Here is a 26,333-nt window from a genome sequence, read left to right on the forward strand (position 1 = left end):
GTGAGCGAAATGTTAGGCCATCTAAGGTAATTAAATGTTACCCTTGATAGTCTTCGCTAAGTAATAAAACCTTAAAGCTCTCAGTATGTGTATAGCCTGAATATTTAATTCACCTGATTTTGTCGGTCTGCAGTTGGACAGTTTCACTTTCTTGGTTTCAGTTAACGAGACAGTACAGCTATCACGGTTGAATGTAGGTCACAAGACCTAGAAATGTCAACCTGAAGGCTATACATTTGTGCACATGAAATATACAGAACTTGAAGGGATTGATTGATTGATAGACTGAGTCATCAGGCTATATACTGCATCCCACCTTAGGTTTAGCCGTTAAAACGGCACATTCGAAAGGACATAAAAGGACCTTAAAATGATACTTTTGATGCCAACACCTAAATTTAGCTGATAAGAAATCAATTAAACATTACAAAATCTCTTAACCGGCCTTACATGTACATGGTGGATGAATTAACCAATGAAAACCACGGAAAATGTGTCACCTGTGAAAAATGCTACACTTTTAAGTCCCAATTAGTCGAGTATTTCAAACACGGCGCCATTAGGGGAATACCCACGTTCATGAAGGCAATCCTTTGTGGAATCATGTATAACTTTCTTTAAAATGGAAGTTAACTTTGGAAATGTTCTTATCCTGCATCAGACAAAATTATCTGGACAACAATGGTCACATGGGGTATAGGGATACTCCTGCATCCTTCAGACGATGTCAAATGTGTCTGCTGAGTAGGTTATCTCCATTTGTTTGGTTGTGAATACAATGGTCACATCACTGAAGCATCGGTCTTCTGCACTGATTTGATGGGTCTTTTCAGGGTAAATTCATCACATGGTTACTCAGCGATAACCACTCGGCTGACACCGCAACCAATATGAGGATTATTGACACCATATATCTCATAACCCCTGGGGCTTATTAATTTAGTGTTACTCAGTGACAGGATACGGAAATATATGGTGTTAGCAACCTTCATATTGGACTCGGCTGACACCTCAACCAATATGAGGATTATTGACACCATATATCTCAAAACCTCTGGGGCTTATTAATTTAGTGTTACTCAGTGACAGGATATGGAAATATATGGTGTTAGCAACCTTCATATTGGACACAGCTGACACCGCAACCAATATGAGGATTATTGACACCATATATCTCAAAACCTCTGGGGCTTATTAATTTAGTGTTACTCAGTGACAGGATATGGAAATATATGGTGTTAGCAACCTTCATATTGGACACAGCTGACACTGCAACCAATATTTAGGTTACTGACACCATATATTTCCGTCTCCTATCACTGAGTAACGGTGTACCTAATGATATCATTCAATCGGACCACTGTTGGCCAGGATTTACATGGTCTAGCTACGTATGTATTGTGACTTGATGAGGCATTATATCTCATAGCCTATGGGGCATATTAATTTAGTGTTTTAATTATGCATCAATCAGCACTGTTTTACTTCTATACACTGGCCATTATTAATTTCTCTGAAATCACCACAAATTTGTTTTCATTGAGTCACCTCACTTAGCTACCATTAACTTCCTCTGACTGGTCGTACGTGGAAAGGTTTGTCAGCAACTTGCAGATGGTCATGAGTTAATTTTCACCCCGAGCTCTGACAGGTTTCCTCCAACCACAGTGCTGGCCGTCTTCGTATAAGTGAAATATTCTTGAGTACAGATTACAGTAAAGCATCAGCACAATAAAACTTCAGTGATTGGAAGTATAAATGCAGGCCTTAGTTTTTAAATCTGAACCCTTCATTTCAAAATTCCCTGAATCAACCTGTAATAGATGTTAATTATTTATATCTTCGATTTTTAACTTGACATCTTTTTTTATGGGACCTGGTATGAATTGTTTTTCTTTTTTTTTTTTTACATAAAGTGCCTCCCTCCATGGACAGAGATCTGTTTGCCATTCTAATACCTATATACACAAACTGTCACTTCATTAATGTCACTCGATCAAGTCCAAGCCGATACATTGTTGTCGTTGTATCATGCACCCATGGCAACCCTGTCACTACACGGTCACATCTTTGTTCAGAAACCATTCCTGTATTCCTCAATGTGACAGCTGTATGCACTACAGGTAACACTGAAGATGTGCCTGAGGGTGACATTCGTGATTTCTGTCTGAATAGTATTGATGACAGGTTTACTCACGTCATGTGGAGCACACTGAGGGCACACGGGGGCACACTGAGGGCACACTACCTCACAGTGGCAAAGTGAGGGCACACAGGGGCACACTGAGGGCAGAAAAGGGGCACACTGAGGGTACACAGGAGCACACTGGGGGCACACTGAGGGCACACTACCACACAGTGGCAAAGTGAGGGGACACAGGGGAACACTGAGAGCAGAAAAGGGGCACACTGAGGGTACACAGGGGCACACTGAGTGCACACAGGGGAACACTGAGGGCACACTACCACACAGTGGCAAAGTGAGGGCACACAAGGGCACACTGAGGGCAGAAAAGGGGCACACTGAGGGTACACAGGGGCACACTGAGGGCACACAGGGGCACACTACCACACAGTGGCAAAGTGAGGGCACACAGGGGCACACTGAGGGCAGAAAAGGGGCACACTGAGGGTACACAGGGGCACACTGAGGGCACACGGGAACACTGAGGGCACACTACCACACAGTGGTAAAGTGAGGGCACACGGGCACACTCAGGGCAGAAAAGGGGCACACTGAGGGTACACAGGGGCACACTGAGGGCACACAGGGGCACACTGAGGGCACACAGGGGAACACTGAGGGCACACAGGGGCAGACAGGGCACAGTGAGGGCACCCAGGGGCACAGTGAGGGTACACAGGGAACACTGAGGGCACACAGGGGCACAATGAAGGCACACAGGGGCACACTGAAGGCACACAGGGGCACACTGATGGTACACAGGGGCACACTGATGGTACACAGGGGAACACTGAGGGCACACAGGGGAACACTGAGGGCACACAGGGGAACACTGAGGGTACACAGGGGCACGCAGGGGCACAGTGAGGGCACACAGGGGCACAGTGGGTGTACACAGGGAACACTGAGGGCACAGAGGGGCACAATGAAGGCACAGAGGGGCACAATGAAGGCACACAGGGGCACGCTGAAGGCACACAGGGGCACGCTGAAGGCACACAGGGGCACACTGGTGGTACACAGGAGAACACTGAGGGCACACAGGGGCACAATGACTGCACACAGGGGAACACTGAGGGTACACAGGGGCACATGGGGACACTGAGAGTACACACAGGATAACTGAGGGCTCAAAGGTGCACAATGAGAGTACACAGGGGCAAACTGAGGGGGCACACTGAGGGCACACTAAGGGTACACACAGGATCACACACTGGGGTACACAAGGGCACACTGAGGGGACACAGGGACACAATGAGGGTACACGGGGTACAGTGGGGCACACTGCGGAACACTGGCCACATTTAGGCCACACAACCAACATGATCACAGTAAATGACCTAAAAGAGTTCTAATCTAATTTGGCAAAGTTTGAGGTTTATTGTTTGGAACCATAGACATGGACCATGGAACCATACCATATTGGTATGTACCATAGACCTCTTCCTGATCTGGAAAAATGTAAGTTTCAATCAGCATAAAAAAGGATATATTCAGTAACTTGGCCAAATGCACATTTTGGGGTGGAATTTAGGACTCGCTGTAAACCCCTATCAGTCACACATGATGAACACTTTGAGAGCAAATTCAAATCGACCACAACAATGCTCTTGACCACATGACAAATTATCCTAACAATGACATCAAATGTTCCAAAATTAAGGTTAGAATTAAATTAAGACATAAACTGAAAAGAAACTGAACAATACAGATGGTCTTGGCTGTGAAGATTTTGATATCTGGCCGACCTGTGGTCATGGCCTACAATGTTTAAATACAGTTACCCTAGTTCTTCAATGGGGCCTCTGTGGACAAGCGGGGTATGAAGTCAGCATGACGCAATGACCCATGAGCCTCTCATAAATGTGGTCTCTGTGAGTTCAAATCCAGCTCATCCTGGATTCCTTCCAGGCTGTACATGGGAAAAGTCTTCCAGCAACTTGCGGATGGTCGTGGGTTTGCCCAGGGGTCTGCCCGGTTTCCTTCCACCATGAAGCTGACCACGTCGTTTACGTGAAATACTCTTCAGTACTGTGTAAAACACCAATCAAATAAATCAATAAATAAGTAAATATATAATTGTTCAACTTTTTCAACTGCCTCTGCAAATAACATTTTGAAATATTCTGAGAGAACTATGGAGAACTAATATGTAGGGAACACTTTTCACAGTTTTATGAAGCTTGTAGCTAAAGTGACACACAAACATCATTTTAGTGCCATTTTGATAAGAGTTACATTGGAAAAAGAAAATAAGAGATTTACGTTGACCAGGTTGAAGATTTACACTAAATAGTGATATATTTTTCAGTCAGATGTCAGAAAAATAGACAATGCGTATCTGACTGCTAAAATGGAAAGCTATATGCCCCTTATTTCACAGCATGTACCTAGAATACTTACATGTTGCAATAGTGGAGCAACAATAGTGCAACAATGAGCCTTACTGCTCCATCTCACCTGTTCATCACTTTGTGCTTACACTAAAGTTCAACATTTACCTTGGGTGGAGCATTCATCACAGCTCTATAAACTTGCCTTTGACATGTTAACTCCTTCTGCGTAAGCTCAGAAAGAACATGACATCCAGCATGTCTGCTTGCTGAACCTGTTTTCTCACAACTTCAACATCAGAGAAGCCAGATAATGCCAAATGCTTAAGGAATGAATTTCAGGAATTAAAATATTTGGTCTTAACTCATTTTTAAAAGTTCAAAACAAAACTGACCTAAAAACGATCGTAGTTCATCAGAAGGCTGATGGCAAATATATATACACAATATCAGACATCTCAAAGATGGTCGTGTTTTACGCATGTTCATGGCAATTTACCATGACATAGATACCATCTAATTAATACACGTACATTTCATCCCTTTGAAGCATACTGGATGATCTTATTTTTTGTAAAGGTAATCAGTCTGTAAAGAACTCAAAAACAAAAATGAAACATTTTGACCCTTGCATGCTTAAATATGGATAAGAGATGTGACTTGTAAGATGTGAGATGGACTTGTATCGTTTTCTGGACCCACACGTGATTCAGGGTATGGATTTCCAAAATGGGCGAGCCTTAATTGTCGGTAATAAAACAAACAAACAACAATTAATACAGCGGTTGTTCGGGCTTAAGTTACACCTCAAGTATTTAGCTCCTGACTGAAAGATCTGGGCTAGCATCTTAATACCCCACCCTCTAGTGGCGTGTCCAGCCCCCCTACACGTTTATGTGGGACATGTATTTGTAAGATTGGAAATCATACATCACAATTACATGTGTATCCCTAAATATTTACTCTAGGCTCAACAAAAAGGATGGCCATTGTTTTTTGTGTCATTATTATCCAAAAATAATGAATCAAAATGGTATAATAAGAATTTTAGACAGGCAAATTGAATGCAAATAAAGCTGTGAAATCTGTATGCACCTGCAGGGAGTTCAGCTCTTAACACAAGGTATGTCATGCAGGGCATTTACATGCAATAATCTGACACATCCATTACGTAACCGCGCGATTCACAAACGCTGCAACCAGCAACATGCTAGACATCATCATATATCAACATTAGTTTTGCACACTTAATAAGTGCTGCAGTTTAAAATTCAGCAGACAGACATAAAATCAATAATGCAGCTCTCTACCACAAACTCCAACTACACCCACAGCAGGTCTCTGTCATCACTCTCTACCACAAACTCCAACCACAACCACAGCACGTCTCTGTCATCACTCTCTACCACAAACTCCAACTACAACCACAACACGTCTCTGTCATCACTGTCTACCACAAACACCAACCACAACCCCAGCACGTCTCTGTCATCACTCTCTACCACAAACTCTAACCACAACCAGAGCACGTCTCTGTCATCACTCTCTACCACAAACTCCAACTACAACCACAGCACGTCTCCATCATCACTCTCTACCACAAACTCCAACTACAACCACAGCACGTCTCTGTCATCACTCTCTACCACAACCTCCAACCACAACCACAGCAGGTCTCTGTCATCACTCTCTATCACAAACTCCAACCACAACCACAGCACGTCTCTGTCATCAATCTCTACCACAAACTCCAACTACAACCCCAGCATGGCTCTGTCATCACTCTCTATCACAAACTCCAACCACAACCACAGCAGGTCTCTGTCATCACTCTCTATCACAAACTCCAACTACAACCACAGCAGGTCTCTGTCATCACTCTCTACCACAAACTCTAACTACAACCCCAGCATGTCTCTGTCATCACTCTCTATCACAAACTCCAACTACAACCACAGCATGTCTCTGTCATCACTCTCTACCACAAACTCCAACTACAACCACAACACGTCTGTCATCACTCTCTACCACAAACTCCAACTACAACTACAGCACGTCTCTGTCATCACTCTCTACCACAAACTCCAACTACAACTACAGCACGTCTCTGTCATCACTCTCTACCACAAACTCCAACTACAACCACAGCAAGTCTCTGTCATCACTCTCTACCACAAACTCCAACTACAACCACAGCACGTCTCTGTCATCAATGGTCAAACTATGGCTCATCTGTAGTCTCTAAGTCTCATCTTGTCTTCTCTAGGTTTGTGTTCATTTTGTGTTGACTTCACTACATGATCTTCAGTATGACTCACACTTGTTTCCAAGAAGTAACAGATTAAGGGGTTCCAATCAAATACCATCATGTTGGTGACACCTCAGGGGTACTTTAAGCAGACACCTTGCGGACACCTGGGACGGCAGGGTGGGGTGAGAGGGGGGGGGGGGGGCTGCAACCAGACATTATCATCATGTTGGTGATACCTTAGAGGGGCACTTCAACTAGACATTATGATGTTGATGACACCCCAAGGCACTTTGAAACAGATACATGTATCATGTTGACGACATCTCAAAAAGCACCCCAACCAGACGCCATCATGTTGACGACACCTCAAAGAGCACCCCAACCAGACACCATCATGTTGATGACACCTCAAAGAGCACCCCAACCAGACGCCATCATGTTGACGACACCTCAATGAGCACCCCAACCAGACACCATCATGTTGATGACATCTCAAAAAGCACCCCAACCAGACACCATCATGTTGACGACACCTCAACGAGCACCCCAAACCAGACGCTATCATGTTCACGACACCTCAATGAGCACCCCAACCAGACGCCATCATGTTGACAACACCTCAAAGAGCACCCCAACCAGACACCATCATGTTGACGACACCTCAAAGAGCACCCCAACCAGACGCCATCATGTTGACGACGCTTCAAAGAGCACCCTAACTAGACACCATGATCTCCATTTTAAAGACACTTAAAGTAAAAGAAATGTAAAATATGAAGTAAGGTTCATCATATACACAACTGAAAACTATCATAAAGAATACTTTTATTCATCTTTTTCAGATTTTTGGGAGAATGTTGAAAGGCATTCAAATATTTGAATACTATTATGGGCTTTATGAGCGGTATTGATGATATATCTGACTATAACTCTGACGTCAGAGTTGCAGAGTTCACAAAATCTAAAAACTTGACTGAAAGTATATTTATGCACAGTTTTAAGTTTTCTATTTAGTGATGTCCTATATCGATGTTTAGAGGTCTTTACCTGCAACAAGGCAACCCAACATGCACAAAATATATAAACATATCTAGGTGTACCTTTCGCACAGGTAACCAAAAGAAAGGAGTTCAAGACTTTACCTGCAACAAGGCAACCCAACATGCACAAAATATAAACATATCTAGGTGTACCTTTCGCACAGGTAACCAAAAGAAAGGAGTTCAAGACTTTACCTGCAACAAGGCAACCCAACATGCACAAAATATATAAACATATCTAGGCGTACCTTTCGCACAGGTAACCAAAAGAAAGGAGTTCAAGACTTTACCTGCAACAAGGCAACCCAACATGCACAAAATATAAACATATCTAGGTGTACCTTTCGCACAGGTAACCAAAAGAAAGGAATTCAAGACTTTACCTGCAACAAGGCAACCCAACATGCACAAAATATATAAACATATCTAGGTGTACCTTTCGCACAGGTAACCAAAAGAAAGGAGTTCAAGACTTTACCTGCAACAAGGCAACCCAACATGCACAAAATATAAACATATCTAGGTGTACCTTTCGCACAGGTAACCAAAAGAAAGGAGTTCAAGACTTTACCTGCAACAAGGCAACCCAACATGCACAAAATGTAAACATATCTAGGTGTACCTTTCGCACAGGTAACCAAAAGAAAGGAGTTCAAGACTTTACCTGCAACAAGGCAACCCAACATGCACAAAATATAAACATATCTAGGTGTACCTTTCGCACAGGTAACCAAAAGAAAGGAGTTCAAGACTTTACCTGCAACAAGGCAACCCAACATGCACAAAATATAAACATATCTAGGTGTACCTTTCGCACAGGTAACCAAAAGAAAGGAGTTCAAGACTTTACCTGCAACAAGGCAACCCAACATGCACAAAATATAAACATATCTAGGTGTACCTTTCGCACAGGTAACCAAAAGAAAGGAGTTCAAGACTTTACCTGCAACAAGGCAACCCAACATGCACAAAATGTAAACATATCTAGGTGTACCTTTCGCACAGGTAACCAAAAGAAAGGAGTTCAAGACTTTACCTGCAACAAGGCAACCCAACATGCACAAAATATAAACATATCTAGGTGTACCTTTTGCACAGGTAACCAAAAGAAAGGAGTTCAAGACTTTACCTGCAACAAGGCAACCCAACATGCACAAAATATAAACATATCTAGGTGTACCTTTCGCACAGGTAACCAAAAGAAAGGAGTTCAAGACTTTACCTGCAACAAGGCAACCCAACATGCACAAAATATAAACATATCTAGGTGTACCTTTCGCACAGGTAACCAAAAGAAAGGAGTTCAAGACTTTACCTGCAACAAGGCAACCCAACATGCACAAAATATAAACATATCTAGGTGTACCTTTCGCACAGGTAACCAAAAGAAAGGAGTTCAAGACTCTGATGTTGGGTAATTAAATAAGACAAAAAATGAATCATATAACACTGCTCTGTCAAACTGTCTTATCCTTGCTTATATACTGAGTCCTTTGAGATCAGGTATTACTCCTAAATAAGAGGGGGGGGGGAACAGGGGGAGGGGGAGGGGGGAGGGGAGATGGAAGTTGGTTATTCTTGTTTATTATTACTATTACATTATTTCATCAATAATTCCCCTGTCATTCTGTTTTGCCTCAGTCAAAAATACTTCATACAGAGATTTCTCAGAAAACTGTCAAAGATACACAAAAGGGACCACAAGTTATTACTACAAAACCTAGACTGTCAAGGTTATTCCATCAAACGCCTTCACTACAAGTTTCTTAACTTTCACAATGAGCATAATTCTCTTGTTAGTAAACATGGACAGAGCGTCCAGAATCTCTGGCACTCTGCTTCATGACTTTTTTGAAATAGATTGTCACATTGGATATATGAACAGTTGCAACTAAAGTGCAACAGAGACACATTTTTCCTCATTGACAACTGATACTCCAGCATGGTACACGAATTGAATACAGATTTCACGCAGTCGTGCAGAACATAGCTTGCGTCTTTCCAACATCGTTTAAAACAATTAACTGACTGCTTCTCTTTGTACAATTCCATCCTATTTTTGTACTTTATACACTTTCTTAGTTCTTTGGTGGTTTGTGTTAAACGTCGTTTTTGAGAATTGGCCTTCGATTATTGACCTTGAACGTCCTTATTAGTTGACGGCTGGTTTACGCAGGACTGTTTCAACGCATACATTCAGAAACAATATCGTAGTGTTTGTAATAACCACAATTAAGGGAACATTACAAAATGAATTAAAATTAAGGTTTAATGCAACATTGATATTAAGTTGCATTTTTCAGATAATGAATATGTACATATGGTACAGGTGCAAACTCCCAGCTACATGTAGCTACAGTACGTACATGGGGGTGTGAAAAGCTGAATATTTAGACGACAATGCTACCTTGTACATGTATCTGTGGATAAAATACATATATATCCATCAGCAACATCTTGTGTATTGCTTTCCCACAAGCACAGGCATTTTAAAAAAAAAAAACTCATATACGTATATATCTAGAAATAAACACTAAACTCTGAAAGTGAAAACAAAATCTGGAAAAAGAAATTGGAAGAATTCAAGCAAGATCACTTACCCCAAGAACTTCAGATCTCCAATCAATGTCGACATCCTTCTATGATTCCACGGCTTTTTGCACGAAGTTCTATGAATTTGGTGGCAGAAGTGGGAGGTCAAATATCGAAACATTAAAGCACCTGAAAGCAATGGAAACAGAACAGATATTTCAGTTTTAAAGACAAATAATAAAAGACAATAACAGCAAAACAAACTTGGCTACAAAGGTGTCAACCTTAATTTGTTGGAACCGAGCCTGGCTTGTAAATACCTGGTCCAATAAACTCTATCTATTTTCCTCCTGCAGCTGTGACCAGTTAGGGGAATAAAAATGTATTTATTTATTTGATTGGTGTTTTACGCCATACTCAAGAATATTTCACTTATACAACAGCGGCCAGCATTATGGTGGGAGGAAACTGGGCAGAGCCCAGGGGAAACCCACAGCATTCCGCAGGTTGCTGACAGACCATCCCACGTACGGCCGGAGAGGAAGCCGGCATGAGCAGGACTTGAACTCACAGCGGGCGCATTGGTGAGAGGTTCCTGGGTCATAACACTGCACTAGCATGCTAACCAACTGAGCCACAGAGGCCCCCGGGGACATGCAGAATGTACTGTATGGTACTTCCAAGCCGGACAAGCTACAAGTGACAGATGCATGGTACTTCCAAGCCGGACAAGCTACAAGTGACAGATGCATGGTACTTCCAAGCCTGACAAGCTACAAGTGACAGATGTATACATGTACATAAGACTACATTTTTAAGATTTCTTTTTATTGGTTTATTTATTTATTTTATTGGTTTTTTACGCCATACTCAAGAGTATTTCACATAAACTAGGCAGAGCCTGGGGGAAACCCATGGCCATCCGCAGGTTGCTGGCAGACCTCCCCATGTAGGCCGGAAAGGAGGCCTGCATGTGACTTGAACTCACAGTGACCACATTGGTGAGAAGCTCCTTGGTCATTACGCTGCGCTTGCGTGCTAACCAACTGAAGTGTCAGTATTCTGTGACTGGTGTGGGTGGGGCCTCATGCCTGGTGCGAGTGGGGCCTCATGACTATCGTTTGCATTCTGTATCTATAGGTGTGATGTTCTGCACGTCTGCAAGGTGTCCATAATCTGTGACTGGTGTGGGTGAGGCCTCATGACTGGTGTGGGTGGAGCGTCATGCCTGGTGCGGGCGGGGCCTCATGACTATCGTTTGCATTCTGTATCTATAGGTGTGATGTTCTGCACGTCTGCAAGGTGTCCATAATCTGTGACTGGTGGGTGGGGCCTCATGACTGGTGTGGGTGGGGCGTCATGCCTGGTGCGGGTGGGGCCTCATGACTATCGTTTGCATTCTGTATCTAGAGGTGTGATGTTGTTCATGTCTGCAAGGTGTCAGTAATCTGTGACTGGTGTGGGTGGGGTGTCATGCCTGGTGCGGGTTGGGCCTCGTGACTATTGTTTGCATCTATAGGTGTGATGTTCAGCATGTGAAAGTGGGTCCTATGCCCATCATACATGGATGGTACACCCATCTTGGCTGTATGATCAGCGTTTGATGTGAACATCCTCTTGTGATATTATACCTTTCCTACGTGGATGTTAGGAGCCACATCCTTCAGGTAGTACTGTATTCCAAGTGGCAAATTTCACGGAACTTTACAGCTTGAACCTATCCTTATTTCTGGTATAGGCCTACACTGATTCTCTGAAGTTCATCTGAAGTGTAGACCTGTCAAAGTTTGTATCCATAAACCATCTTTTAGCAGCTGAGTACAACGGTTTAAACTTTTGAATGAAACAAGTTGAACTAACATGTAGCATGCTTTGAATTCACACTTCCGCCATGTCCCTGCAAATTATGTGCTGGCTGTTCCACTGGGGCTTACATGTTCTTCCACTGCGACTTTATGTTGGGAAATTACTGGTTTTCTTTTTTTTCTCACGTTTAATTACAAGTGTTCTCTGATTTTACTGAATTTGATTCTTAACAGTTTATCTTTCAGACAGTCAGCAAATATGTAACTAGCCCCGACGGCTCAGCTGATAGAGCATCCGCTTTGGGAGCGGTAGATCCAGGGCTAAACCAAAGTGGGGTCACACCCAAGACCTTAAATAGAGGAAGTTGTAATTCCTCGCTTGGTGTTCAACACTAAGGGGATAGTGCAATGACTAGTTGACCCATATCAGTATAAGGGCTCAGTATAATACTGTGAGATAAATGTTGGCCAGTTCTAGAAACTCATTTCCCTTCCCCTCAATAAGTTGTAACCCTGACAATCTCAAAAAGTTCATCAAACTCGCCCAATGTCATGACTAATGAAAGATTCGTATACGACCACTTGTACACATAAATGCCGCATACATGTACATACTGGCACCACAGTAAAGAGGCCTGGGGAGCAAGTTACTTTCGTTTTCAACCCAGTAAAATTTCACACATCTTAATCGACCATGCATGCACGTGCAAACTTTGTCGGCCTCGGCCTGTCCGCATTCAAACGTTGCATTTACTGATGTTACTCGTGTATGGATACAAATGCATGTTTGTTATCTTTTCGAAAACTAGACGTGTGAATACTTGATATTTACAGATCAAACACTCGTCACTTCCTTCGTTTTCACGACCATGTACCTGTCCACGCAAGTAAACCCTCTGGCAAACTCTGTCAACCGCTAGGAGTCGCTTTATGACCTTAATATTGTACCTAAATAACTCCTCACAGTGATAATTTTTTTCTTGAAAAGACCACGTGGGTATTCTGTTTTGTAAACAAATGTGAATTTCAACTGTATGTCATTGTAAAAAATATGTAAAATATGGTTTGAAATGCCAAATAACTGAATAAGAGAAAAGAAGCAGACAAAAAGTATTTTAGTGCATCATTTAAAAGGCATCGGTAGCCAAGTTTTCCGAGATCTCTTTCTGACACGACATAAGGGAGACAACTTTTACCAAAACTTTGCGACTGCGCGTTGCAGCTTTCAAGTTGTCAAAATTATGGCGCTTGTTTTTGACGAAGGTTGGACGAAAACGCCTTCCCATGTGTTTTGGACAGAAAAGAGTACAGTTTGGATGTTTTGAATTATCTATACAATTTTCTTTCATGGTTATGCCTTTAATATCTTCGTTTGTAGGTAGACAAATGCTCATCATACAGAGTTTACAACTTGTGTTACTTTCGATCGTGTCCGAACTTGAAAAATGACGGCTACAACAACAACACTGCTAACTGAAATACCTCTACGTTTTGGGACGGTCTAAATGACGGCCTTACATTTTGTTTAAGTTACAAATTTTGTCAGTGTACCGGTACATTTTTCATGTAAATATGAAGAAAATGGAATTACAAGGAAATTTTTCTGTAATTCTGTTCTTTTTTCCTCAGATCAAGATCCAGACGTGAGTGACTATTCTGATGCATATGTTCCAGGTATATAACATCTAAAGAGTTGTCCTGATATGTGTTTATTATGTAGCAAGGTTCTGCCAACAATCGTTGATGGCATTAATTAGTATTTGTCAGTAAATAGATCAAAAGCTGGATTCTACAGACCACATGGTCTCCATATTAAACAGAAAAAAGTTACCCCAAGTGTAGTAGGACATGAAAATGTGTCAGCTATAAAGCATTGGTTGGATTGTATAATTTTCAGCACTCCAGATAGTCTTGAGTACTCCTGATGCAGAGCGTACATGATGTATTTCTGTTTTTTGTACAACCAGAGTTTACTGGTCACTGACAGAGCAGCTAATGTGGGCATTTTTGCCTGTGCCTCGACATGGGATGCCTGTTTTGTTTTAGCCCATGCTTAACATTTTCTCCTCAGTCAATTCACTGTATAGCTGGGTTCTTATTTTTGCCATAAACCAAGGGTTTAGTAAGATAGCACAGCTCATTGTCTCGCCAGTGTCATCCCTGTGAGTTCAAGTCCACCTCATGTGGCTTCCTCTTCTGTGGTACATAGAATGGTCTGTCAGCAACCTGCTGATGGTGATGGGTTTCTCCCCTGCTATGTCTGGTTTCCTCCAACCATAATTCTAGGTGCCATCTACATAGTTAAATATTTTGTCTCCACATATGAGGGCCTCTGTGGGCTCGTGGAGAGAGTGCTACCGCAGGAATTATTCATGCAGCACAATGAACCCCTCTCCGATGCTATCGCTGTGAGTTCACATCACGCGCAATCTGGCTTCCTGTCCGGCCGTTTGTGGGACAGCCTGCCAGCAGACTGCGGATGGTTGTGAGTTTCCCTTGAGCTCTGACCAGTTTCCTACCATTCTAATGTTGGCCTCAGTCATACAGTATGAGTGAAATGTTCTTGAATATGGCGTAAAACACCAATCGAACAATATAAATTAATGGGAAAATTTCACTCTTAATACTATTTTATGTTAACCAGGGCCATATCTAGAAAAACATTAAAGGTTCTGATCCAAAATTTTCAATGTTTGATGATGTTAATTTTAATTCCCTCAACATTGGGTATTTATTATTTATTATTTCTTCAATGTTCAGTGTGTCTCTGTGATTGAGTGAATGTGTGAATGAGAGGATGTGTGAGAGATTTTGATTTATTTATTTGATTGGTGTTTTATGGCATACTCAAGAATACTCAACAACTGCCAGAATTATTGTGGGAGGAAAAACCTACAACCAGCAGGCTGCTGGCAATGTGTGAATGAGTGGATGTTTGAATGAGTGGATGTTTGAATGAGTGGATGTGTGAATGAGTGGATGTTTGAATGAGTGGATGTGTGAATGAGTGGATGTGTGAATGTTTGAATGAGTGGATGTGTGAATGAGTGGATGTGTGAATGAGTGGATGTTTGAATGAGTGGATGTGTGAATGAGTGAATGTTTTTATGAGTGGATGTGTGAATGAGTGGATGTTTGAATGAGTGGATGTGTGAATGAGTGGATGTTTGAATGAGTGGATGTGTGAATGAGTGGATGTTTGAATGAGTGGATGTGTGAATGAGTGGATGTGTGAATGAGTGGATGTGTGAATGAGTGGATGTTTGAATGAGTGGATGTGTGAATGTTTGAATGAGTGGATGTGTGAATGAGGGGATGTGTGAATGAGTGGATGTTTGAATGAGTGGACGTGTCAATGAGTGGACGTGTCAATGAGAGGGCTTCAAGAAAGATTAGCTGGTTGATCAATGAGTTCATCAGACTTGTTATAATGTTAGTTTTTTTATATCAATTGATCAATCAGTGTAACAGTTTATTGTCAAGTCAATTTAGTGATCAGTGGTGGGATGAATTCTTTTTGTAGGTGTGACTGATGTTGGCAACAGGAGACCTTACAGAATTAACCAATGGAAAACAAGAGAGGCAAGGGTCAAAGTTCAGAAACCAGAGGTGGAATCCAAGAGGTTAAGGCCACAACCAGCTGACATGAAACCACCCAAAAGCAGTGTTAAAAAAAATGTGAGCTGTTTTAAAATATTGTCATACAACAGGCTTGGTATGATTGCAGAAAAAGTAACCACACTTCACTAAACCACAGCTATCACACAAGACAATAAAAACGGACGAGGTGAAAGTACGTGTAATCAAGGTATCTTAAGTCATGCACTAGAAATGCAGAAGATAGAGCATTGTGGAGAAGGGACAGCGATGATTCAAGTCAAATGAGGCTGTTATCAGGTTATCTTGCACTAGATACAGACTACTATAATGCTTGTCGACGTCGTATAAATCAAATATCATTGAGTATATATAGATTTAGGCAGAATTTGAAATCAGGCCCTCTCATTGCGATTTTCCTCCTATTTTCCCTATATCTCCCATGTTAATTTTGACAGAACAGAGCATCTCAAAAAGACACTGAGACCACTCCTCTGGCTAAACGTATGACTGCGTAAAACAGCAATCAAATAAATAAATAAAGACAATAATGTGCAAAAAATTCATGAAAAGTTGCTTTTTTGGTATGTGAAAAGGTTGAGGAATTAGCTTGATGCTGGTCATATTAATGGTTCTGAATATCACAGTATAGTGTCAGGATTTGTTAACTTTACAGATACCTGGGTCAACAAAGTCCATGGAGGGGTCAGCGGAAGGTCACAGCCGACAACCTTCTCTGAAAGATCTGTGTGTGGAAGACAAGCAGAGAGTTGCTAACCTCATCAAGGAACTGGCTAAGTTAGTACAGAGCAAGGCTCTAACCATTGGTAAACATCTGTATTAACTGTAACTAATTGGAGTAAATGAACTGTTCATTCACATGTACTACCTGATCAACAAACAGGTCTTGATTTGCATAAAAAATACTCCCTTCAAAATTGGAATACATTAATAAGTCACTTTTGCATTTCAGACCGCCATTTTTTTAACAGAAATGTCACGAGAATTCGCATTACACTGGAGCTGGGAGCTAAATTTTAACTCTACAGCCTGTGCTTTAACCTAGTGGCAGCATGCTTACTACATTGAATATCTGTGGAGGACGTGGGTTTCTCTCAGGCTCTGCCCAGTTTCCTTCCACCATTATGCCAGCCACCGTTGCATCAGTGAAATATTCTTCAGTACGACTGACGACACCAATCAAATAAAAAATACATCATTGAAGACCACTTCAGTGTCTTCCATCAATGTTATATGGTGCATATATTTACATATACTATGAAAAATCACATCAGCAGTGTTGTTTTGTATTAAGCCTTTTAAAGGTTGGGTGGTTTCCCCTGGACACACCAATTTGCTCCACCCATAAAACTGGACATTGTATTGTGGAAAATTTATGAGGATGGCTTTAAGCGACAAGGAAATTCATAAATTGTTTCTGAATGCACATATATATATAATTTACTCAATGTAAAAACCATTTTTGTAAAGTGTAAGAAGTTGCGAACTGATTTTGAGTGATCCCCACAGGCCTGGCATAAAAACACCAGTCAAACAAATAAATGATTTGGTATCAAGTCAGAGCATATTGTTAGTTTGTCTACAATCCGATCATAGTCTTTGTTTCATTTATTTCAACAGAGTTGGTGAGGAGAAAGAAAAAGGCTGTGGAACAGATGCACCTGGAAAGAATCAACTTTGAAAAAGAGATTCTGAAGCTGTTGGAACAACAGGAATCTGTTCTCAATGAAAGACAAAGTATCCTTTTGTTTTCTTAAGTTTGAGTATGTGGGTTTGTATCCAGCATACCAGGACATGCCAGTTCTCAGATGTGGGTGTATACATGTATGTGGCATACAGGACATGCCAGTTCTCAGATGTGGGTGTATACATGTATGTGGCATACCAGGACATGCCGGTTCTCAGATGTGGGTTTGTATCCAGCATACCAGGAGATGCCAGTTCTCAGATGTGGGTTTATACATGTATGTGGCATACCAGGACATGCCAGTTCTCAGATGTGGGCTTGTATCTGGCATACCAGGGACATGCCAGTTCTCAGATGTGGGTATGTATCTGGCATACCCGGACATGCCAGTTCTCAAATGTGGGCTTGTATCTGGCATACCAGGAGATGCCAGTTCTCAGATGTGGGTTTGTATCTGGCATACCAGGACATGCCAGTTCTCAGATGTGGGTTTGTATCTGGCATACCAGAACATGCCAGTTCTCAAATGTGGGTATGTATCTGGCGTACCAGGACATGTTAGTTCTCAGATGTGGGTTTGTATCTGACATACCAGGACATGTCAGCTCTCAAATGTGGGTTTGTATCTGGCATACCAGGACATGCCAGTTCTCAGATGTGGGTTTATACATGTATGTGGCATACCAGGACATGCCAGTTCTCAGATGTGGGCTTGTATCTGGCATACCCGGACATGCCATTTCTCAGATGTGGGCTTGTATCTGGCATACCAGGAGATGCCAGTTCTCAGATGTGGGTTTGTATCTGGCATACCAGGACATGCCAGTTCTCAGATGTGGGTTTGTATCTGGCATACAAGGACATGCCAGTTCTCAGATGTGGGTATGTATCTGGCATACCCAGACATGCCAGTTCTCAAGTGTGGGCTTGTATCTGGCATACCAGGACATGCCAGTTCTCAGGTGTGGGTGTGTATCTGGCATACCAGGACATGCCAGTTCTCAAATGTGGGTTTGTATCTGGCATACCAGGACATGCCAGTTCTCAGATGTGGGTGTGCCAAAATCTGGTTGAAATTTTGCGGAAGTGGCGTTAAGCCATAATCACTCATTTATTTAAATGTGGGTATCAGTGAAGACTTAATAATGAATAATGATGAGTAATGTTTACATACTGTAATTCTTCAAACTTTTCTTGGGTTTACAAGGTGTTTATTCAGACATATTCTGAAAACATTATTCTGTGTAAACTGATGACATCGTGCTATTTGTGAAGCCCTGAAATTAGTCAAGTCAACCAATGTAGTTCTTTGCTCCAAAATCAAATTGTAACTATGCATAAATTACCCTGAAAGGTGCTTTCTCATTTGCTAAAATGTTAACAAATTGGGGTACTATAATCAGGAATCAAATAAATTCAAAAGTTTGAAGAAACTTGTCGGTATGAATGAGACACCAAGGCTGGAATTTGGGGATCCTCGGCAGTTTTGAATTAGGGAATCTCGAGTATGGCACGAAAGCCCTGTCAAGTAAATAGATAAATAAGAATTTGGGTACCAGTTAATGGAAGGGATTTTGAGCCTATATTTTCCGCTGATAGATCAACAAGTTTCGTTTTGCTCTTGGAGGGATCCTCTTGTCAGTAGATCATGTTTTGTTACTTGACATGCACCTTTCTGCAAGTGAGACCTAGAAATGGCAGTCACTTGACTTTATCACTATGCTCTAAGCCAAGTTGTGCATGGGTTATCTCCCCTTAATCTCTCTCCAGCCATCCAGGCACAGCTACTGCTGTGTCAGCAAGCCCTCACTGTCTACCAACAGAAGTTGACGGAGCAGGAACAGCAGGCTGGTGATAAGGTAACGTGTCCAAAAAATAAACCTTTGCGAAATTGGCCACAGAAGGAAAAATTAACCTTAGGCAAATTGTTCACAGAAGAATAAATAAACCTTTGTCAGATTGGCCACAGAAGGAAAAATAAACCTTTGTAAATTGGCCATAGAAGGGAATATGAATATAAACAAAGTAAACCACCGATCCTTGCCAGTTCTGTCCATGGCTGTCCCAATTCTTCTCATTTTCGGAACACCAGGCCTGCCTCTTAGCCATTAGACATGTTATTGTTGCAGGTTCTTTTTCTTCACATGATTAGTCCATCTAAAGAACAACAAATTCACATCTTCACTTTTCCGAAACAAAAAAAAACAAAAAAAAAAAAAACTGTAACAGAAATGTATTTTGTTGCTTTCAGCACTACTAATACCTTTCCTAAAAATTAGAAAAATTAGGGTATTTGTGCATGTAACATGTCATATTGGTAACACTGGTAACACTGGAGGAAATGGTTATCTTGAAAGGAGAAGAAAACATAAAAATGATGCCAAAATAAGATGAAAGAGCGCCAAAACTTATTTGCAAATATGATCTTTAATATTTTTTTGGATTTTTTTTTCAAGGGAAAAGGGTATTTGAAAATATTTTTGTATGGTGGGTATTTGGGACCAACTTTTGGTATTCATCGTTGTTGCATAATAATGTTCTAAATAAGGATTTATTTATTTATTTACTTGATTGGTGTTTTACGTCGTACTCAAGAATATTTCACTCATATATTCAAATGTCTTTTCCTCCTTCAGGAAAAATATTGAAGACCACATTTAGGAATAACTTTTTGCACGCTTTACTCTGATTTTATGTCATTTTCATATTTTCTCCACCTTGGAAATTGCTTGTCTGAGAATGGTTTAGGAGGCAGGTTTACTCTGGGATCTCTGGTTTCATCCTCAAATTATCTGCTAATTTATCATTGTGTAATGGTAAGCTAAGTATGGAGTTAAACAACAATCAAGGTATAGAAAAATATTAATAATAAAGTAAAAAACAGAAAACTGAAATAAAAAATCAGTGAAATAAACAACAATCAAATCACGTAGAAGCAAATTCAGCGACGATCTAGAAGAAGGAAATATCCAGAAAGTGCCTGTCTGTGCATCTCAGACTGATGGTAAGAGCAACACAAAGTGGGCCATCATTTAGGGCCATTGTAAATGTATTTGCTGGAGGCACCCCCATTCTCCAAAAAGGGCTTTCGTTTAAATTTTTATTGGGCTTTTCATGAAGTGTATTGTGTTTTTGTTTGTCTCTCTGTTCGTATTTGCGTTAGGGCTATAACTCCCAGTTTACCACATAGAGTTTTAATTTTTGGTGGATACATACATACACAGACGACGATGTGCTGCGTCTCACATTTATCGATTTCCACGGTTGGCATGGTAACCAGATTGCCATTTCCCTATGTGGCCTGTGCTATTCAAGTAGATATAATTTCATGTCCGGGCTGTAACTCCAGGGGTTTTCCACATAGAGATTTATTTTTTAATGGATCCATAGTTACACATGTGATGATGTGTCGAAACTTACCTTTGTCTGTTTTTGTGGTTGTCATGGTAATCAGATAGAAATTTGCCTTATATATTAGTATGTAACTAGATATGATTTGGTGTCTGGGCAACAACTCCAACTTCTTTTCATGCAGAGTTTTAATTTTTGGTGGATTCATACATGTAGTTTCACAGATGACGATGTGTCATGACTCACATTTGTCTACTTTCGCAGTTGTCATGGTAACCATCATAAAAATGATTTTGTCTCTGGTCTACGTCTCCAACTGTTTTGCGTATAAAGTTTTCATATGTGGTGGACACATTTGTCCACTTGCGCGGTTGCCATGGTCACCACATAACTGTATCATTAACACCCATGAAGATTCCCCTCAGGGGCTATACCTCACCACAATGCTGCTGGTATTCTTTTATACATTTCAAACAGATGCATTTGTTGGGGTGTATGTTGTGTTCACCTGAATTCTTGTTATATTTTTGTCTCAAGGTTAATTCATGTTTAATCCCTGCCCCTTTTTTTCATACGCCAGAATGAAAAAGAAAAAAACAAAACAATTCTCTTCCATGTGGTCCTGTTTTTTCTGAAAGTTGATTTTCAGTTAACAATCAGTTTGTTAATGATAGTTTTGATGTTGTTGACAATTGTACTTGCAGAAGAAAAAGGAGAGAAAAGGTTTCAGCTCAAAACACAGGAGTGTGAAGGGAAGCTGTGACAGGGACCAGTCGCCATACTCTGAAGTCACGGAGGAGGAGAGCGACCAGGATATCTGTGGGCAGACAACTCAGGTAGGATTATCAGCTGGCTAGGGGAGCTTTTGTGGGATTTTGTTTTTCTAGTTTTCCCAACATCTGAATTTATTGCATGCCACATTTCGTTCGTTACGTCTACTGAAACCGTTTGGATTATTATTTTTATTATTTATTCAGTTTTTTCGGGGAAAGATAGAAGCCAGACCATTTAGCCAATTGATGTCAAAATTTCCAAAGATAGTCCTGCAGACGTGGACTTGCTTGTTTCCTCAAACTTGGGTTTTCTAGGTCACCTGGTTGGGCGTCCATATTGTGTTTTGATTTATTATTTATTTATTTGATTGGTATGTGTATTTTACACTGTACTTGAGAGTATTTCACTTATACGACAGCAGTCAGTATTACGGTGGGAGGAAAACCCGGGAAAATCCACGACCTCCTGCAGGTTGCTGTAAAAATCACACGGCCATCATACGCCCACGATGGTCCCATGATAAATGTATCTTGTCCAGATCCTACACGGATATTTGGCCAGGATCCGGCTGTACTGTACTTAGATTACCTGTGCTGTGTTTTAACCATATAACCCAAGACACCATCTCTCAGTAAGAGCCTCAGTAACGCGTGTTGATGTTCACTGGCTAGGTAACAGAAATTGGACCGTCTACAATGCTGTAACGGCCAATTGCCTGGGAAACGCTTTTAATTTGTTTTTGAAAGATTAACTCTGCGAATTCAGTTTCCCCTCATTTTTTTTTTCTTTTCAACATTCAGTTCTCCAGAACTAAATTGAGTATAGTTTTTTCCTCAGGTTTCCTCTGTGGTATGTCAAGTTTCCTCTGTGTATATCAGGTTTCCTCTGTGTATGTCAAGTTTCCTCTGTGTATGTCAAGTTTCCTATGGGCTATGTGGAGTTTCCTTTAGGCAATGCCAGGTTACCTCCTCTAGGCGATACCCAGTTTCCACCACCTGTTAACCTGACAACTCTTGTATCTGTGGAATGTTCTTGAGTACGCATTGAGTTCAAGTCCAGCTCATGCATGCTTCCTCTCTGGCCGTACATGGGAAGGTCTGTCAACAACCTGCGGGTGGTCGTGGCTGTGCCAGGTTTCCTGCCCCCCATAATGCTGGCAGCCGTCGTATAAGTGAAATATTCTTGAGTACTTAGTAAAACACCAGTCAAATAAATAAGTAGATATATTTGAGTAAAATCAAATATCAATAATTATAGATATCGGGAGTTTTGGCGCAGAGGGATGAAGTGTGTGAAGTAGCTGTATGTAGGAGCAGTAGTCAGTGTTACTCAGTGGTGAGTTTTAGTATTCAAAAGTAGAAGTCACTGTGTATACTTCTCTTCATAACAACTGTAACCTGTGTTATAAACTGTCACAGTCACCAAAATCATTTTGAACTCTTTGTTTTCTGTATTTTAATTCAGAGAAGGCGAGCAAAAACTAGAAGTATTGATGAAATTCCTAGACAGAAGCCAAATGTTGAAAGTGATGAAGAGGAGTTCAAGTTTAAAGGTTCATCTAGGAGGTCAAAGGTCAATACCCCAACATGTCAAGATGAAGTGGAATCTCATAAAGATGAATTACAAAGGCTTGAAACCGAAAAGTTGGCCAATGTTCAAGATCGACTGTCAAATAACTTTAGACAACTGGATTTAATGGAACAAATGACAAAGGAAAAGGATGGTTTTCGAACACCACCTCTCAGCAAAGCGAGTAGCAAAAGGCATAAAAGTCACGGACCTTTACCAGAACCGGTTATGTCAAGTACGCAGAAAAGTTCAGAAATTATTGGTGAAATGTCCTTTAAATCTCCATCAAGTGCTGATAATTATTTTCCACTCCAAACTGACAGTAGTTTTATGACAAGAGACAATTTGGCAAATTCATTTCGGGGCAGACATCCGTCAAGTGGAGAAGTTCATGCCAGTAAAACACGCCAGGTTCACAGAGTGGATTTTGCTCCAGAGGATCAGTACGACAACGACAGTGGACCATTTCATTCTCCGAACGTCGTCCGGAGAAATTCCGACAAGTTTGCAGACCCCGATTTTGTGGAGTACTACAGGAAATTGAGCTCAAAACAGAGAAAAAAGGAGCTTATGTCACAGCGCAATGCATTGCTAGGGGAACAGAAGAGATTGCGCCAAATCCTCCAAGAACAGGAAGAAATGTTGAAGGTGAAACGTGACCAGCTTCACCAACAGCAGATAGTACAAGCAAAACGATTGGCCCATTTTGAACAGAACGGTGTGTTCCCATTGGCTGATGATGAAAGGCTACAGTCAAGGCATCCTAAAGTGCAATTAGAGGAGGCTAACCGGCCTAATGGAGAGGATATGATGGAAGTTCAGAGACCAGTGAAGATGTATGAACTGTTAGCAGACAGACATCGTATTGACAACAAGGCGCTTGCAGATGAAGATAATTTCAGTTGTGATGACTCAAAGGCAGATCAGGGTCTGAATTCTGATTACAGAGTGAGATTTCAAACTGTTGGGGAAATAAAGGGAGGTAACCTGTCCAGGAAAAGTTCCCATTTACCAACGGAGGTACAGTCAGCCAAAGCCGTAGGTATGTGAGAGTTTTGGTTACAGGAAGTGTTACATGTACCTGAGTAAATGCTGAAAAGCACGTATTAGTAGACACAAACACTGTAATAACAAAGCTGTGAAGGCTAGGATACGTACAGTAGACGTGCAGCTGTCATTTTGTAACAAATGTTGGAAAAGTCCGTCCTGCGACAGGGATTTGAACTCGTTAATCGACTCTTGACTACATCAGTTGTGTTAATGTGGCACAACTAGATTTTGTTACAGGAGTGATGTGTGTTTTAAATTCAGAGGCCTAGTAAAAGTGAAGAGTTCAAGTCCAGCTCATACTGGCTTCCTCTCCGGCCGTATGTGGGAAGGTCTGCCAGCAACCTGTGGATGGTTATGGGTTTCCCCTCGGGCTCTGCCCCGTTTCCTCCCAGCCTAAAGCTGGCCGCCATCGTATAAGTGAAATATTCTTGAGTATGCGTAAAACACCAGTCAAATAAATAAATAAATAAAAGTGAAGATTTCGTCTCTTGAGTATGATGTTCAACAACAACAACCAAACTCATAGATAAGTATTAACCACACTCCCACAGGATAAAAGGAACCAGGTATAAAGTAACCAGGTATAAATCAGAAACTAACACTGTTTAAACACCAAAGTGCAGGTCTGATACCCTTTTTTTTTTTTTTTTTCCAGACCCACCTAAATCCAGTCATTCTCCTCACAGGGGACATCTAGTCTCCACAGCAACCTCTCCCATGAACGTGGAATCTGATAGGAGAGACACCATGTCTACCTCAGCTACAGAGACAAACGCCATGTCTCCAAGACAACCGGTGGGGTCGCCGAAGGGTGCCAATGCAGCAGCAAGTTACAGTCATTTGAACACCTCAGTTGACAGGTACTAATACATTTCATCAATGGGACAAACCCCACAGGGACAAACTACAATGGGACAAACCCCACTGGGACAAACTACAATGGGACAAACCCCACAGGGACAAACTACAATGGGACAAACCCCACAGGGACAAACTACAATGGGACAAACCCCACTGGGACAAACTACAATGGGACAAACCCCACAGGGACAAACTACAATGGGACAAACCCCACAGGGACAAACTACAATGGGACAAACCCCACTGGGACAAACTACGATGGGACAAACCCCACAGGGACAAACTACAATGGGACAAACTACAATGGGACAAACCCCACAGGGACAAACTACAATGGGACAAACCCCACTGGGACAAACTACAATGGGACAAACCCCACAGGGACAAACTACAATGGGACAAACCCCACTGGGACAAACTACAATGGGACAAACCCCACAGGGACAAACTACAATGGGACAAACCCCACAGGGACAAACTACAATGGGACAAACCCCACTGGGACAAACTACAATGGGACAAACCCCACAGGGACAAACTACAATGGGACAAACCCCACTGGGACAAACTACAATGGGACAAACCCCAATGGGACAAATTACAATGGGACAAACCCCAGATAGATATGTCATTAATCACAAAGGGTGGGCTCCGTGGCTCAGTTTGTTAGCGCGCTAGCACAGCATAATGACCCAGGAGTCTCTCACCAATGTGGTCGCCGTGAGTTCAAGTCCAGCTCATGCTGGCTTCCTCTCTGGCTGTATGTGGGAAGGTCTGCCAGCAACCTGCGGATGGTCCTGGGTTTCCTCCGGTTTCCACCCACCATAATGCTGGCCGCTGCCATATAAGTGAAATATTCTTGAGTACGGCATAAAATACCAATCAAATAAATAAATCAAATAAATCACAAGGGAGATAAGTGGGCCTCAGGGACTTGAATGGGGAAAACTTCAGTCTTCTAAGCTGTGAGAAATTGGGCTTCCAAGTGTAATTTAAGTCATTGGCTCTTCTTTGTGTGGTAGTGGGTAATGTCACAGTAATTGATAAAGGAAACCTTTCACACAAATAAGTGAAGATGATTTTTATAGTTCAAAATCAAGTTGATGTAACCTTCTATGACAGTGTTCCATCGTGAGATGTTAATTTATGTAATTTGTCAAAAAGGAGCTGACCAGATGTCCCAAAAATTATGAAAGAGTAGAAAATGTGCCTGTAATAGAATACCATAAATGACCTAAAAATTTGACCACAGAAGAGCATTGGGAGCTTACCCGCTC

The 26,333-nt window shown here is 41.5% G+C and overlaps 2 protein-coding genes across 2 annotated transcripts in view; one reads left to right on the forward strand and one right to left on the reverse strand.

The window, feature by feature from the left end:
- Positions 1-13,045, reverse strand: part of LOC135462748 (NAD(P)H-hydrate epimerase-like) — a 184,316-nt gene extending 171,271 nt beyond the window's left edge. The window contains exons 1-2 of the mRNA XM_064739989.1: positions 12,979-13,045; positions 10,410-10,530 (exon numbers count right to left, since the gene is read on the reverse strand). Coding sequence (XP_064596059.1) covers positions 10,410-10,522 — 113 coding nt within the window. The 5' untranslated portion in view covers positions 10,523-10,530; positions 12,979-13,045. The remainder of the gene's footprint in view (positions 1-10,409; positions 10,531-12,978) is intronic.
- A 2,628-nt stretch (positions 13,046-15,673) lies between these two features.
- Positions 15,674-26,333, forward strand: part of LOC135462606 (uncharacterized) — a 57,433-nt gene continuing 46,773 nt past the window's right edge. Inside the window, exons 1-7 of the mRNA XM_064739830.1 lie at positions 15,674-15,824; positions 16,420-16,557; positions 17,402-17,501; positions 19,222-19,310; positions 21,507-21,638; positions 23,041-24,187; positions 24,851-25,055. Coding sequence (XP_064595900.1) covers positions 15,792-15,824; positions 16,420-16,557; positions 17,402-17,501; positions 19,222-19,310; positions 21,507-21,638; positions 23,041-24,187; positions 24,851-25,055 — 1,844 coding nt within the window. The 5' untranslated portion in view covers positions 15,674-15,791. The remainder of the gene's footprint in view (positions 15,825-16,419; positions 16,558-17,401; positions 17,502-19,221; positions 19,311-21,506; positions 21,639-23,040; positions 24,188-24,850; positions 25,056-26,333) is intronic.

This window comes from Liolophura sinensis, chromosome 2 (genome assembly GCF_032854445.1).
Source record: "Liolophura sinensis isolate JHLJ2023 chromosome 2, CUHK_Ljap_v2, whole genome shotgun sequence".
Taxonomy (NCBI): domain Eukaryota; kingdom Metazoa; phylum Mollusca; class Polyplacophora; order Chitonida; family Chitonidae; genus Liolophura; species Liolophura sinensis.